We start from the raw sequence: 16176 nt of genomic DNA on the forward strand, positions 1-16176 counted from the left end.
TTGTTTGTCCAGTGGGAAAATATGCTCATCTTTTAGGATGATTCCTGTTCCTGCTCATTGCCCCTCTTCCATCCCAAACCACCTGTCTATCTCCTCCCATTACTTGCCTTTCTTTTCTGTGCATTGCATTTCCCTCCTGGAGACAAGTTCCTTCCACTCTCTTCTCTATGCCAGCTGCGAATGATCAGTTACGAAATAGTAATGACTTCAGCCTTAACCCTTCAGTGAGATAGTAGGAAGCAGGAGAGTTCTTACCTCTTAGGACCATCTGAAGTGATGGCTCCTTCATAGAGTCAGGAAGCCAACACTGCATTTGTTTATATTTGGAAGGTTATCTTCACAATCACGAAGGCTAGCAATTTTATTTTTAAATGAAAGCTTAGTGTGCATATCTGAATTGGTCATATGAGCCACACAAATACATTGAGTGAGTTGCAAATAAATATTTGTTTTATTTCAATTTTTTTTCCCCTCTCCTGATTCAGAAACCATAAAAATCGACTGGTGTTCCAATGTGATGACAAAATTTGTTCCACGAGGAATGCCTATCTCAAGGACCTTCTTCCAAAAAATAACACAGCTTGCACAAGGGAAAGTGACTCTCAGAATCCTAATCAATGTGAATGCAGAGAGTGTTGTAGAAGAAAAGCCTTCCTGAGTGGACAAAAGCCACCTGGTGATCTTGGGGGCAATGCTGAGGATGACAGACGATTGTGCAATGGAGAAATATTTTTCATAACAGATGTATGTATTATTTTGAAAGATTAATAATTAATTGTTAGGATTTACCACAAAAAATCTGGCTACAGTCTTCATTGAGGCACAATTCCTCCTAGCCCACAGTAGACATTTGACATCTCAAAATTCTCATGTGATTCAGCATTCTTGTCACACGAAAGAACTAGAATTGCAATAGCAGAGATTTTGGCAGAATGTTGTGGGGAAACTTCTTCAGCACCTGGCCTGACTTATCCAGTGCTATGAATCCATTGCTGTTATGAATATCAGACATTCACATTTGAAAGAAATTTTTAATTCCAATAAATATGGTATTATCTTTAGGACAAATCCTGGGTTAAATACCTGAAAACTGGCTTGTCCCTCTAGGGTTTGAGGGAAATGCTGAGGAAGGAGGGTTTATGGCTGCTGAGTAGTGGGACCAGGTAGGCCGGGGAGTCATTTCACAACAATTCAGGGGCAGGGAGGGACAAAATTGCATCCGCCTCATTCTGCACTCAGCTCCAGCTGCTGTTGCGGCTTCCTCTCTAGTTGGTGCTGCCAACATGAGAATTAGGAGCCTTGGCCTGCCCCACAGTGGCCCCTGCAGGCCTGAGGTAGATACTGCAGTGCTCACTGGAAAGGAGATATGAGAAGTCTGGGAAGGGGCAGTTGGTCCCCTGCCTGCAGTAAATGAGGCCCCTGCAGGTAGGGACAGCAGTCAGAAACCAGATCTTCTGGGGACTAGTCGCAGGAGTGGAGACAAACCTGAATAAAGGACAGCAAGTTATTTCCTCACAGGGTATTTGTTTTGAAATAGACGTCTCAGTTGACTCCTCCCCTATCATCATATATGCTTTCTTTGGATTAAGCCTATTGTGCAGTTATATTGTTATTGAAAGAACTGGGTCAGTTAATGATTCCATAGCTACAGCCCTTAAACGGTGTACATGTTGATCTGCTTTCTACTACAACCTGGTCATGAAGTCTCCTCACATGCTGGTTCTATAGGATGTAGAAGTCAATAGGTGTCGTTTATTGACCATCAGCAGCACGTATGGCTCCAAATTCACTGTGGTGTATGAGGCACTGAGGAGAGAGTGTCAAATAAGGCATGCATGGGCCAGAACTATTCACACATTTCAGGTAAGAACTGTAATTCAGCACAGTTATGTCAACCAGTAAAAAGCCTGACTGCAGTGTTGCTCTGCAATTTCATGGGACAAATTTGGTTTCAGGAGCACCCTTAAGACAAAGTCCTTGAATATGAACTTAGGAACAACTTTGGGGTGTGAGGGAAGGAAGTGGTGTGATACTGGCTCTTTGGTTTACCTTCCCACTGGGATTAGCTGAGTAGCTTTGCAGTAAATCTGAATGAAGGCACTGATTGATCCAATGGAAATTAATTTACTATCCAGTAATACTTAAAAAAATAAGTTACACGAGTTGACTAGTCTAAAGCAAATTCAATGATAGACATCCAGTATTATGAAGCATTAGTTACTCCATTTTCTGTAGCCAAGTGGGATGTGTGAATGTAGTTGACTTTTGTTGTCGTTGTGGACATGGAAATTGAAACAAACTTGAGAGGCCACTGCCATTCCTATGAGAAACTAAAACTTTGAGAATTTAGGCAAAGAATAGTCTCCTTCATTTATAGACTTGTACAGAATCCTGCCTTCTAGTCCAACTAGTATGTAGACAATGTAAGTAACTTATAAAAAATACAGCCCAAAATTCATGCCCATACTTCTGTAGTTAACGGATTGCACTTCTCTAGTAAGCCCTTGTTTCTTGTTATTTTAAATACTTTTAATTTGTTAAGAGTTCTTAAAAATCTCTGTGTGTGCTTCAGGGTTCAGAGGAAAAAACAATTGTCTATGTAGTCGGGAATGCAGGCCCACAGCACTGGCAGCATGTATACACAGCTGTAACTCGAGGATGCTGCCGGGTTTATATTGTGGCTGAAGAGACTCAACTCAGGAAAGCAGTTACTGCGAAGAGCTTTCCCAGAAAAACTCGCTTACAACAACGTTTAAAAGAGACCTTTTCAGAAATGAGTGACTCTTCAGAACAAATGTCATCTCACCTAAAGGGTTGTTGGCAAAGTCAAGGGCATGATACTCAACCTGGTCCTATTTCAGTAACTGAGGATATTCCCCTCTCCTCTTCTGTACCTGTTGAAGATGACTTCATTAAAGCAGAAGAGTCTGCAGTTCTTAATGACATACAAACTAATAATGGACAGTGGAGTACTGCTGAACTGGCCAGTGCAGGTAGTGAGACTCCCGTTAAATCAAATGGATGTAAAAGACCAGGCAGTTTTACAGATAGTTGTGAAAGTCCTTCAAAAGTTACTATGGTAAGAAACCCTTTAAAGAGTATTTAAAATAAAACTTTTGCATAGAGCTGGTTGAGAATTCTTCAACGAAACATTTTGGCAGAAAATACAGTTTAATCAAAACCAAAACTTTTTTTTGGGAACATATCAGTTTAATTAATCTTTTGTTGGGAAAGTTTCCTCAGATCTCATATGGAATGAATGAGAGGATGAAGCTTGTCATACAGTCTGAGTAATTAGTGGTTACTGTTTAAACTAGCGGTGATCTTAGAAGTAATATCTGATAAACTGTTATTGATTGCACTGGCTCTTTGAGTTGCTCAAAATGCATTAATAATTGATGGCTATAAACAACAAAAATTGTAGGGGCTGACCTGCTGTTCAAAAGTACAATATTAATATAAACCATGCAAATTTCTTTTATACACATTAAATTATACTAAAGATAATTAACATTTACAAAGACAGTCTCTCCTGGGGTTTGCCACTTGTATATTGTTTTTTGAAAATAGTTTTTAAACTACCTCTGTCATTAATGAAAATCTTTTTTTGAAAATAATCCTTGTGTTGCATAGTAACACTTTGCTATATTTTAAGTGCTATTTCTAGGCCTCATCACTTTCTTCCTGTTTGACAGGTAAATAACGAAGACTCGCCTCTTGGGTCAACCCGCCTTCAGAATCTGACTTTGAGGAGCCCAACTCCCAAGCAGCTTTTTGGACCTTAACAATTAAGTACATTAATTAATGAGACACTTATTTGGAGTTGTATAACATATTTAAGGTCTTGGAACAGAGAAATAAAGTCTGCGGGATCAGTCTTAATTTTTTTAATATGTTTTAAGTTTTTTTAGGAGCATCATTTTTAATATGGACTTTTTATATTTAGAATTTAGCTTGTGTTTAGCAGAAGATATGGCCAACTTTTTCTTGAAGGCTAAGATGTCTGTATATTATCTTTTTAATGTAGCTGAACAAATAACTTTGAATAGATGCTTTGAGGTCCTAAAGATCTGTTGTTTAGAAGAAGGGAATTTCTTGGCCCATCGTATTTAAGCCTCTATAAATTGTTGATGCAACATGAAGCATTATGGTTTGATAATGGCAGTCAGTTCATACCCATGTATTTTGACTAAAGACTTATTTACAATGCAGATTTTTCTTCTGTACCCATATCGTCTAGGTAACTTCATGGAAGTCTGGGCGTGACAAATAAGTACTAATTAGTCTATTGCTACCATGCAGGATCATGAAGTTGAGTCAAATCTTGCTCTGAACAGATTGTAATGAAAAATAGGGCTCTTAAAGTGTGGTCAAGTACCAAATGTGAATTCCTTTTAATATCCTGGCTAATTACTTGGCTTGATGCACTGGATGCACTGACTAATTAATATATATACAAAATTTGGATGGGTAATATTTGCCTAGCACAGTGGCGGCCGGGTTCATGACTGGGCTCCTAGGTTCTGGAATAATACTTTGCATATTTCATCATGGATTATATAAAATCCCAATATTTGCCTAAAGAGGCTTGCATTTCTTGTCCTAGCTACACTTGTGGTAGAAATACTTAAAAATTAAAGTAAGATCGTGACATGTGAGATCTCTGCAATAGTTTGTAAATATGCTATTTTTCCTGCTGTCCAATACATGTAAATAGCATCTCGTTGTTAAGAATATTGTCTTTAAATCACTGTTTATTCCATTTTATACAGTTTTCCATACAAATATTTGCAAGTTTGAGTTCCCAAAATCCATACATAGACGATAAATATCATGCTATTAAAGTATTAAATTTGTACAAAAATACTTTACAGTTTAATACTTATTACAAATAAAAATACATATTTAAGTGACTTTCATGAACTTTCTGTTTTTACATGATTTGGGGTTAAATTTCATATTGACTGATCTTCTGTCAGTGCTGAAACATGAATGAAACATTATGCTTGTGTGTGCAGGGCAGGTGAGCTTGTTCATATAAAGGAAAGCAGCATGGGGGATAGTCTTCCTAAACAATTTATATTGACTCAAAACAAATCTGGTTGTAAGATAACTGATTTAGCTATGAAGACTCTACAATTAATATACAAATTCAGTATCTTTATATTCACCAAATAACAATTACCAATGACAGCTTGAATACTGGAACAAATCAAAGCAGCTGCTGGTGAGCATTAAAAGCAACTGGCAGTATTTTATTGCTTTAAGGGGGGTGAGTAGGAAAGAATGTGTCATATATTTGTAAAATGTATTTACAATTCAAATTTCTAAAAACTTGTAAGGGTAAATATGAGAAGGCTGAAAACAAAGCCTTTTTAAATGGACTTCATAAATCTATTAGTAACCCTCAAGAAACGGTTTTATTAGTAAATAAAAATTTAGATTTGTATGTCCTTGTATGAATCATTCTCATTTGAATGAATTTTACATCAGTCCTCCATTGCTACTAGTATTTGATATAATATAAAAATTTCCACTTGACTGTTTTTTAAAAAAAAACCTTTAATTTGATTTAAATAACTCGTTTTACTTTTATTCAGTAATCCTTCATCAGAAGTTTCCCACTACCTAAAACATCTCTGTTTGAAATGAATCTTACCGTTCCAAGATACATTCTGTCTAGTACTTCCATTGCATAGGGAATAATGTAACTGCTAATAAAATTGTAGCACAGTTGGACAGTACACTTGACCACCACACACTGCAGCTTCCTACGTGCATCTTTGCTAAAACACATGAACAGCACTTAGTGTGATGGCTGCACTCCTCGTGCTGCAGCACAACCAGCAGAGCAATGGTTCACAAAACACTACTCTAACAGTATTGGGGCAACATACCCCTATCTCATGATCCCCCTCACTCAGTAGCCAGCTAGCTTTATTAAAAAAAACAAAATCCAGACACCTGTGGAAAAAGAGAGTAATCCTCTTTTTTCTGCTCAAAAACTAATGATGCAGTTAAGACAGGAAGGAACAATTCAGTCTCTTTTAAAGGTCTCCCTTTCTGCTACTTCAGGGAAAAAAAATAAGGCCTTTAGCCATTTTCTTTACTCAATATCATTCTGACATCAGGCTTAGTTTGGATGGCACTACTCAGTAGCCATCACATTAAAAACCAAACTCGATTTTTAAAGTAATCCATGAACTACCACAAGCCTTGAAAGGGATAGTCAGACCCTCTGGGCTTTTTAATGCCACAAGACATCTGTGCCTCAAGTGTCACAGAAATCTGAAAAGGGGATTTAGCACCATATACTGTCTTTCATTTCAGAGTGTCCCACTAAAATAACGTGTTGCTATATTGTGTTTGTAGGATCTCGTGTCTCCACACTAGCAGTATGTCCGGTTTGTTGAAGGAAGGCATTATTTTGGTCATTCCATTCCCCACCTGCTAAAGTTTGTTGATCTGAGGTCACCTTCTGAGAGGCCAGTGGGTTTCTGCTAATAACCAGTTCCAGTTTATTGCCAGATTCTGCTATGAGAGGCACAACTAGACAGCAGTCAAAATCTCTGGTACGAACATGATTTACCTGAAAGGTTTAAAGTGTTGGTTTAGTTTTATTACTGTTTTAGATGTAGAAAAGAAATCAACATAACACAAGTACCTAAGAAACACAGATGTTATCTAAAATATGACTAGAATATGTTAGTGGCCCTGTACATGAAGTACAGAAAATGCAACAACATGGTTTAAGGAGAACAGTAAACTTGTTTCTAATCAATATTTACCACATTGCAATTAATGCTAGTACAGATCATGTGGTCATGATTATCGCATAAACATGACTTATTTCTCACTTGCACTAAGTTCACTAATATAACAGTCCTCTTAAGCAGTTTTCCCAGAAATGTGTCTTATGAATAATTAAAACATTTATATTGAAAGTGGTTGGAGAGAAAAGTTTTAAAAAATAATTTCCAACCCATTTTAGACCCTAGTTTCAAAAGAAATGTAGTAAGTTCTGCTAATGTGGTAGTTGATATCTGGTGAGATCAGGGACTGCACCGATCAGATACGTGACTGACTACTCAGTCATAGACCACATACAGCAATATCTCAAGAACAATGAGCACCACAAACTGAGGAAGAACATACCACAGGAAAGTTGGAAATTTCTGCTTGACAGTAAGCATTTCTTACTCCTGGCGGAATTCTGCGCATGTGCATAATTTGTCCCCTGCAGAAAAATGACTTTGACAGGGAAGCCACCAGAGCAGTCATGTGACCTTCCCCAGCACTATGTTTCAGGTGCATAGGGCAGCCAGCAGAGTGGTAGATCACTGTGGGGTGGGGGTAGGATGGGGAAGACCTGGCTGGTGGCATCTACCCTGTGCTGGGCTCAGCTGTGGAGGACAGGACTTTGACTTCCTCTTTGGCTGCATGGCATATGGGGCCAGGTCTGACCCACCCTCAGATTTCTCCCCCAGTTGCAGGAAGCTCTGCAAACTCTTCTCTCCCCCCATCCCTCCCACTTCCTGCACCCATTGCTCCTCAGCTGCAGGGGGAGGGAACCCTGTACAGGGACCTGCTCCCTCATCTGCCCAACCCCTGGGCATCCATACAGAGGCCTCCCCCCCTTCCCCGCACTTAAAACCCTCCCAATGAGCCCCACTCCCCCTGCACCACCCCAACAAGCCACCCACACCCAGATCCCCCCACACACCTGGTTGAGCACCAACCACATTCACCTGGACCCCCCTGCACAGTCCCATCATCATTGCATCCAGATCACCTCACTCCCACACAGAACCCTCTCAACCCACACCTGGACCCCTCCATACTTGGATCCTGCTCTGATGAGCCTGCCCACACCTGGTGCGCCTGACACAGAGGGGTTTCTGGGGTGGCCCGGTCATTGTGCTGTGTCAGGGTTGAGTGCAGCCTCACCGCTGAGTCCGCATCCTGGGGGTGGGAGCAACTGCAGAGTGATCTCCCATCTCTGTGCAGCCAGTGGCCTGTGCTCCCTAATGCCATGCTGGTGCCTCCACATTTATTTGACAAATAACATTTGCAGAATTCTGCAGCATTTTAAAATACTGTGTGCAGAATGCCCCCAGGAGTAATTTGTACACTATCTTGGTGTTTTGAAGTATCTGACTTTATAAAATAGTGTTATCTTGGCTTTATAGAAAATCTAGCTCAGCTATTTTTAGAGTTTAAAATGTGTTGGTACTAACTTTTCTCATCTGGATGTCTGACTGATTTCCGTTAACTACTATGAAGCAGGATCACTGAGATACACACTACTGTACCAATAAACATGTTTAAAACTCTAAAAAGTTGCACTTATTTTCTAGAGCGTAGTATAAACAGAATATGGGTAATATGGTCATTCCAAACATGTGGCAATAAAAACATTATACTCTGTTAAACCATCACATGTGTACATTTTATATATAAATCCCATACAACATTTATCATATATATCTTTTACAAAGTAAACTGTATACAAAGTACGGATAGGGTTACCTGTAAAAGTCTGTCATATGGCTTCAAACCACCTAGATCCCCAGGTCCAGCTGGTCTAATGTTTTTAACATATACGCCTTTTTCCAACAAACCATCTGAGACACTGAATCCAAAGTCCTCTATGTCTGACTCCTTGTACAAAGTTACCTGTTGAAATAATTTAAAAATAACAAAAGAAAAGATTTTTCCACATTTTGTGCATACTTATCACAGGTTTTTCTCTGAATGTTTATTTCATACTAGAATGCTCATTTCCCTATTTTGCATTTCTAATTTGGAATGTCATTTGTGAAGTTCTTTTTGGAAAATGGTTAGGAGAATATTAATAATGTTTTGGTATATTTCAATAATAATCCTGAATCATCTCGTTAATTAACTTTTTTACCCTGTCTCCTTGAACACATTTTCTAGCCTTTTTCTGTTTAGTTTCTCTGTCATCTTATTCTCTGATTGCCCAGATCATTAGATACATGAATTAGAGTGCTTTGCTCATCAGTTTTTGTTATGTACTTAGCACCTTTAAGATGTAGTACTTGGGTGTAGGCTAAATAACTGTGTGTTGTCCCGTGTTTTGATAATAATAGAGGGATAGTCTAAAACTAACTTCAATAAATTCAGCGTGAATGATTAATATAAAAGGCCACGAGCTGAGCTTGCATTTTAAGCTTCAGGTTTCCACATAGCAAAAAGCCTTTGGGTTGCAGAGCTCCTAACTGTCTAGAGAGGACCTGCATAACTTTCTTGTGGGGAGCAGATTTACAGTTGAGGTTGCTGGGTCTGAGCATTGTTAACAAAGAGTTTGTTTTTAGGGGTCCTCATAGGAAAGTCTGGTGTTAAGTAATAGAATGAACTAAACAACTTTGCATTAGCATTCAGCTCTATATTGATTTTTTCTGTAGCTTCCATGGCAATAACTCCTACTGGCCAGGTTAATAGTAGCATTAGCAAGCTCCATTCCAGCATGCTTAGCCAGATGCTAAAATAAGATCTTTATCAAGGTATAGCTGAGATTGCCCCAGTGAGAAAGGATAGTCGGTGATAGGAGAGTATCTAAAACGTACGAACAAAAGCTTGTAGAATTAAGTATTTTTGGGGAAAGGAGAAAAATGAAGTCCTGAAGATGGCCTATTTTACCCTGCATTGTGATCATCATTCTTCTGATTGCAGCAGACTCAATGAGACTTCCTGTAGGGTATATCTCGCTGTGCAGAAAGGTTGTGTGTTTGAGTTAGCTTAATATGATTGAAAAGCCCCATTGAGATGCACAATAACATGTGAAACCATGTTACCTACCCATGTTGCAGCCTAGGCTCTTCTCTAGCTAACAAATGTTCTTGGTCGAGTGCTTGCACGTGTCCATTCTACTGTAGGGGTGTGTGCACCCCAAGCACAGTTGCCAGATTGTTTTCCGTTAGTGGTATCCGTTGGATCAGCTCCAGCACCCTCTAGTGCTGCATGTTCATAGCACTGGTATAAAAGGCCCTGCCTAGCTCGCGCCCCCTCAGTTCCTTCTTACTGCCCAGGATGATTGCTGGAACTACTCTCATTTCTCAGGTAAACTTCCCCGGGCCTTTCTCCGTTATTTCTCTTATTTCCAGTGTACATAGTTGTTGGATGCCTTCACACTTAGTGAGGTTCATCCGCTCCCTGGTGCCAATGCATGCCTCAGTTACCGGGCTTAAAGCCCTGCACTTCCTGTGGCAAGTTGATGCCATTGAGCGACCTGCAATCAAGTTGTCTCAAGTGCTTGGGGGAGTCTCATAGAAAAGATTGCTGTCAGAGCTGCAAGGGCTTCAAACCTCACACCAAGAGGCCCAGGAAGCAAGACTGAAGGTCTTTCTCACGGAGGCAGCCCTAAGACCTGCTTCTGAGCTGTGCTCACCCTCTGCACCAAGCATCTCAGTTTCAGGGCAGAGCGCTTGTCCTATTAGTCATGAGTCCCCAATGCTGGTGCCCAAGAAGAAACATCGGAAACCGCCAAAGAAGAGTCAGTCCCCAGTGCTGAGGTAAAGCAGGCACGGGGAACATAATAAAGCGAGACCTGCGTTGGGCCACTCCTCCCTAGCACCACAACAGCCGACACCAATGGCTCCGGTACCTACACAGACCCCAGTGACTCCAGCTTCAGAGGCACCACCATGAGGCAGGCAGCGCGCCAGTCAGTTTGCAGTACCGTCTACTCAGAGGCGTTTGTGGGTCAGGGACTTGATTTCATTACCGGTTCCTGGTGGTGCAGGACTTGGTACCACTGAGCAATAGAGAACCAAACGCTAGGGCTGTGGAGGTAAGGGAGCACTCCACTGTTCCAACTGGCCGTCACGGGCGGTAAGAAGGAACTGAGGAGCGGACGGGCCGGCTGGGGTATATATCCAGCGCCATAGCGGCGCCACTCCAGGGGGCGCCCAGCCGGCCTGCCGGAGTTGCTAGGGTAAAAATGTTCCGGAGAGCCGTGCACGCGCAGCGCGCACACCTAAATGGAATGCATAGGAGCAATCACTTGAAGAAGAACCAACGTTCAGCACCAAGACCACCCTCTAAGGGAAAAGCCCCTATGGTAGCCTCATCCCAAGCTTCTCTGCGGCACTGATCACTGGCACAGAGCAGGTCCGCACCACCCTGGTTACCACATTGGGATTGTTCATCTTCATCAGAGTTGGAAGTGGGGTTCTACTCTTCCCACCATTGCAGCTGCCCGCACTGCTCCTGGACCATTCCTACCCCGCTGTGGCCCCAAGCACAGGGATACCTCTGAACGCTTGGCTACTGTCTGTAGGGCCTGGTACCCACATAATAGCTCTTCTGAAACCCTTGGTGGTTCCCCTCAGGCCAGAGCACTCTATCGAGGAGCTCCTAGTTGGTGGCCTCCATGAGCAGAGCACCTCTGGTACCTTGCTGTGAGCCCCCTCGATCTGGATTCTGGTACCGAGCCAAGCACCGAACCTCCAAGAAGAGGCCCCACAGGTCCTGGTTGAAACAGATGGAAGGGTGGAGACCCCTCAGCTGGTCCTAGCTTCCTCTTCCTCAGAGGAGGCTGTGCTGGCAGCAGGTGTGCCCACTCTGAAAGATGACCACAAAGCTTTCCAAGACTTACTAAAGTGGGTGGCCTCAAATCTAGGCCTCCAGGCAGAGGTTGTCAAGGAGGCAACTCACAGTGTGCTAGATAGTCTGTTGGCAGTGGGTCCCTTGAAGGGGCTCTACCACTCAACCAGGCTACCATGGACCCAGCGAAGGCGCTGTGGCAGACCCCTACTTCCCACCTTCCCATGGCAAAGCATATGGAGCAGAAGTACTTTGTACCAGTCAAGAGTTACGAGTTTCTATATTCACGTCCTCCCCTGGCATCCCTGGTGATAGTGACCACCAGTGACAATTGGATGCAACACCTAAGGCAAAGTACTCTAAAAAGTTGGACCAGTTCGGCCAGAAGGCCTACTCCACAGGAAAACTACAGCTTTGCATAGCAAGCAAGCAGGTTCTGCTGCGCCACTGACTTCAATATGTGGGAGGCTATACAAAAGTTTGAGTTCTCCCTGATCGAAGATGAGAAAACAGAGGTAAGAGCCTCCTTACAGGTAGCTCCTGGATGCGGCTAATTCAATGGCCACAGTAGTGACCGTGCACAGAAGCTCATGGTTGCCATTGTCAGGTTTTCCGCAAGAGGTACAACAAACCCTCCAAGATCTCCCCTTTGACGGGTCCATGCTCTTTTAGGAGCAAACCAGTGCTAGGCTCCATGGGTTTAAGGACTCTAAGGTGACCCTGGAATCCCAGTGGCTATATACTCTAGAAGTATCCAGGAAGAATTACAGACCCTAACAGACTGTCTGTTACTTTGCCCAGCCAGCCAGGAACGGCAGAGGCAGAAGAGCAGACCTAGATCTCTTTCTCCAGCCTCAGCAGGGCTGATGCAGATTGCCTCCAGATTCTCAGGGAGCTTGAAAAACTCAATGAGATACTCAAGGTCGATATCTCAATCCTCACAATATCAAATCCAGTTACTCCTCTGTTTTCGAACCACCTGACCCACTTCTTCAATGCCTGCACCCACATTACTTCAGACTGTTGGGTACTTAACTCAACAGAAGTGGGATATACCCTCCAGTTTTTGTCTACCCTGCCTTATTCCCCCTCCCAGTCCCTTTTCACGAGCAACTGTTGGAACAAGAGGTCTAATCCCTCTTTCAGGTGGGAGCCATAGAAGAGATTCCACGTCACTATTCCCATTACTTCCTAATTCCGAAACCCAAGGATGCTCTCAGATCTATTCTAGACCTATGTGGTCTCAACCGCTATCTCAAGAACTTAAAATTGCACCTCAATGACTGGCTAGTCAAAGGCCAGTCCAGAGCTTAGGTGTAATCCAACATCCATCTCATCCAATTCACCTTTTTGGCCCTAGGCCTACTGATAAACACACAGAAATCCACACTTATCTCAGTGCAGAGGACAGAGTTCATCAGTGCGGATTTTGACTCCATCCAGGCTTCCGGAAGACCACTTTTGGGCAATTCACAGCCTTGATAAGATCCCTCCAGACTCATCCAATCACAACAGCTCAAAAATGTCTGAGTCGTCTGGGTCACATGGCATCATGCACTTACACAGTTTAACACACAGTGCTTTCATCATTCTGTCCAAATCCACAGCACCCTACTGAAAAGCTGTGGGATAATCTGGACGTAGGCAGAGCACTAAAGATATACCTCAAGCACACTGGGTCAAAGAACACAAATAAGATGATGGATCATCTTTGTCAATTCAAAGTGCCAAGGTATTCAGGTACCCACACTATCCCTGGCAGATAGATTAAATTATGCTTTCTGGAGGCATATGAGGCATCAGGCGAACCTAATCCCGAAGAAAGCAGAGTGCACACTACAAGATCTCTGGAAAGATCATGTGCAGAAAAATCTTGTACTTTGACTGAGGAAGTCTATAGGGCAGCAATATGGTCGTCCATCAACACATTTATTAATTATAATAAGGTGAACTTTCTGTCCTCTGCAGAGGCCTTCTTTGAAAGGAGAGTAGTGCATGTGGTGATCAAAGAAAACACAAAAACAACAAAAACCAAACCTGTGCCATTCAGGAATTTACTTAGGAGACAAGATTTCTCTATTTCAGTCTGTTTCTTTATCTGTCCCTATTTAATGTTTACTGCTTGCAACTTCCCCTGTGAAGGATTAAAGGATTGGAAAATATGCCCTATAGTGATAGAAGCCACTGCTTAAGCTGAAGCTTAATCTATTTATTTTATCAAAGAGAAGGTTAAGGGGTGACTTGATCCCAGTCTGTAAGTACGTACATGGGCAACAGAAATTTAATAGGTTTCAGAGTAGCAGCCGTGTTAGTCTGTATCCGCAAAAAGAACAGGAGTACTTGTGGCACCTTAAAGACTAACAAATTTATTTTAGCATGAGCTTTCGTGAGCTACAGCTCACTTCTTCGGATGCATAGAATGGAACACACAGACAGGAGATATTTATACATACAGAGAACATGAAAAGGTGGAAGTATGCATACCAACAGGAAAAGTCTAATCAATTGAGATGAGCTATCATTAGCAGGAGGAAAAAAAACTTTTTGAAGTGATAATTAAGATGGCCCATAGAAGGTGTGAGGAGAACTTAACATAGGGAAATAGATTCAATTAGTGTAATGACCCAACCATTCCCAGTCTCTGTTTAGGCCAGTGTTAATTGTATCTAATTTGCATATTAATTCGAGTTCAGCAGTTTCTCTTTGGAGTCTGTTTTTGAAGTTTTTTTGTTGCAAAACTGCCACCTTTAATTCTGTCACTGAGTGGTTAGAGAGGTTGAAGTGTTCTCCCACTGGTTTTTGAATGTTATGATTCCTGATGTCAGATTTGTGTCCATTTATTCTTTTGCGTAGAGACTGTCCGGTTTGGCCAATGTACATGGCAGAGGGGCATTGAATAGAAGGCTCTTCAATCTCGCCAATAGAGGTATAACACGAACCAATGACTAGAAGGTGAAGCTAGACAAACTCAGACTAGAAATAAGGTGCACATTTTTAACAATGAGGGTGATTAATCATTGGAGCAATTTACCAAGAGTTGTAGTGAATTCTCCATCCCTGGACACTTAAATCAAGATTGGATTTTTAAGAAGGCATGCTTCAGTTCAAACACAGGGCTTGGACTTGAAGCAGGCATTAATACTGAGAAGTTCTATGGGTCTAGGGTATGCAAAGGTTTGACAGGATTCAGTTTAAATCAATAGATGTTGGTAAATGACAATTTCAGCTGACACTGAAACTGATGGGGGGGGAGGGAATCCATCGATAGTCTGCACAAGAGCAGCCTCCTACTCCCACCCCATACAACTGTAGACATCAAGTGTCACTGATCCTACAGCAGCACAGGAAGCCCTCTGCAGCCCTGCTCTCTCAGCCCCACTCATTCACCACCTGAGAGTGCCAGTTCTTTGCTCTGCCTTGCCACGACTGCACCCTTCCCCACAACTTGCACCTGCTGGGATGAGGTGGCATCGGCCCTGCACAGAGTCTTCTGCAGCCCACTTGCTTGTTCCCCAGCCAAGAGTGAGGGGCCATCCCCAAGCAGTATCTGTTTAGCAGCGAGGTAGCCTTCCCCATGGCAGGGGGATCATCCTCCTCCTTGCAGTCCTGGCTGGGGGTCTCTGCTTCATCAGGCCAAGACAACAGCCTTGTTTCCACCTAGTTGGCTTGGGCCCCCTCAGCTATGGAGCTCGCAGGCCAGTTAGTTTATCGCACATAACTTACAGTTTATAATTAAGATTACTGTGACTAATCATATTCAAAGACTTTGTGCACTGCTTTTGGAATGACTCTTCTGGAGTGACGCTGGAGAAGGGGGCATAACCAGCATGGGCTGTGGTGCAATCCTGCACTGCCTCTGAAACTGTAGAGAGGTGGTGAGTAGCCCAACAGTATTATTGGAGATGCTGGGCTGCAGAAAGAAAATTATTGAGTAAGAAATTCCTCATTTTCCACTAGGTTAAAGAGCCCTTTAGTACCGGACATTTTCTTCCTATGCAGGTTCTTTTACACCACAAACAAACGTTAGCTGGCTATAAGGATTCATTTTCATGTACTACATGCTTTGAGACTCTGGCTGCTATGAGACGTATTCTTTCACACTGCAGGCTCTTGCTGACTCCATCTAACTTCTCTAGTGACCTCAGGATCTACAGAATATAAGGGATTTGCTTTTTTGCACTGAAGGCTGTTTCTTGTTGTGTCAATATCTTTATATTCTTAACGCTTATTTTAAGAGAAGTTTAAAAAATAGAGGAAAGAGAATGAGTTTATTGACTTGGTGGCCATTAAGTTGAAAGGCAATTTTCTGCAGGTAGCTTTCTTTTGTTATTTGGGTTATAGGATTTTTTCGCCCTGAGATATAATTGGGAATATCTGAAAAATTCCCAGAAAAGATCTGCTGTCCGAAATCTTTTTAAGATTCATTGTGGGCAAAACTTTTTCACTTAGGTAGCTCAGTTGTAGCTTGCTTACTTGTCACTAAACTGGCTGTCACTCTGAACTTTAGGGTACAGATGTGGGGACCTGCATGGACACTTCTAAGCTTAATTACTAGCTTAGATCTGGTAACACTGCCACCATCCAGAAATTTCAGTGTCTGGATCACTT

General features: G+C 42.2%; 2 protein-coding genes across 7 annotated transcripts in view; one reads left to right on the top strand and one right to left on the bottom strand.

The window, feature by feature from the left end:
• The window catches only part of HELB (DNA helicase B), a 41959-nt gene extending 37046 nt beyond the window's left edge, over positions 1–4913 (top strand). For both annotated transcript variants that reach the window (XM_044978408.1, XM_044978417.1), the window contains exons 10-13: positions 486–744; positions 1729–1863; positions 2573–3079; positions 3696–4913. In XM_044978408.1, coding sequence (XP_044834343.1) covers positions 486–744; positions 1729–1863; positions 2573–3079; positions 3696–3785 — 991 coding nt within the window. In that variant the 3' untranslated portion in view covers positions 3786–4913. The remainder of the gene's footprint in view (positions 1–485; positions 745–1728; positions 1864–2572; positions 3080–3695) is intronic.
• A 128-nt stretch (positions 4914–5041) lies between these two features.
• The window catches only part of GRIP1 (glutamate receptor interacting protein 1), a 564392-nt gene continuing 553257 nt past the window's right edge, over positions 5042–16176 (bottom strand). For all 5 annotated transcript variants that reach the window (XM_044978400.1, XM_044978377.1, XM_044978391.1 and 2 more), the window contains exons 23-24: positions 8530–8676; positions 5042–6589 (exon numbers count right to left, since the gene is read on the bottom strand). In XM_044978400.1, the coding sequence (XP_044834335.1) occupies positions 6356–6589; positions 8530–8676 (381 nt within the window). In that variant the 3' untranslated portion in view covers positions 5042–6355. The remainder of the gene's footprint in view (positions 6590–8529; positions 8677–16176) is intronic.

This window comes from Mauremys mutica, chromosome 1 (genome assembly GCF_020497125.1).
Source record: "Mauremys mutica isolate MM-2020 ecotype Southern chromosome 1, ASM2049712v1, whole genome shotgun sequence".
NCBI classification, from domain to species: Eukaryota; Metazoa; Chordata; order Testudines; family Geoemydidae; genus Mauremys; species Mauremys mutica.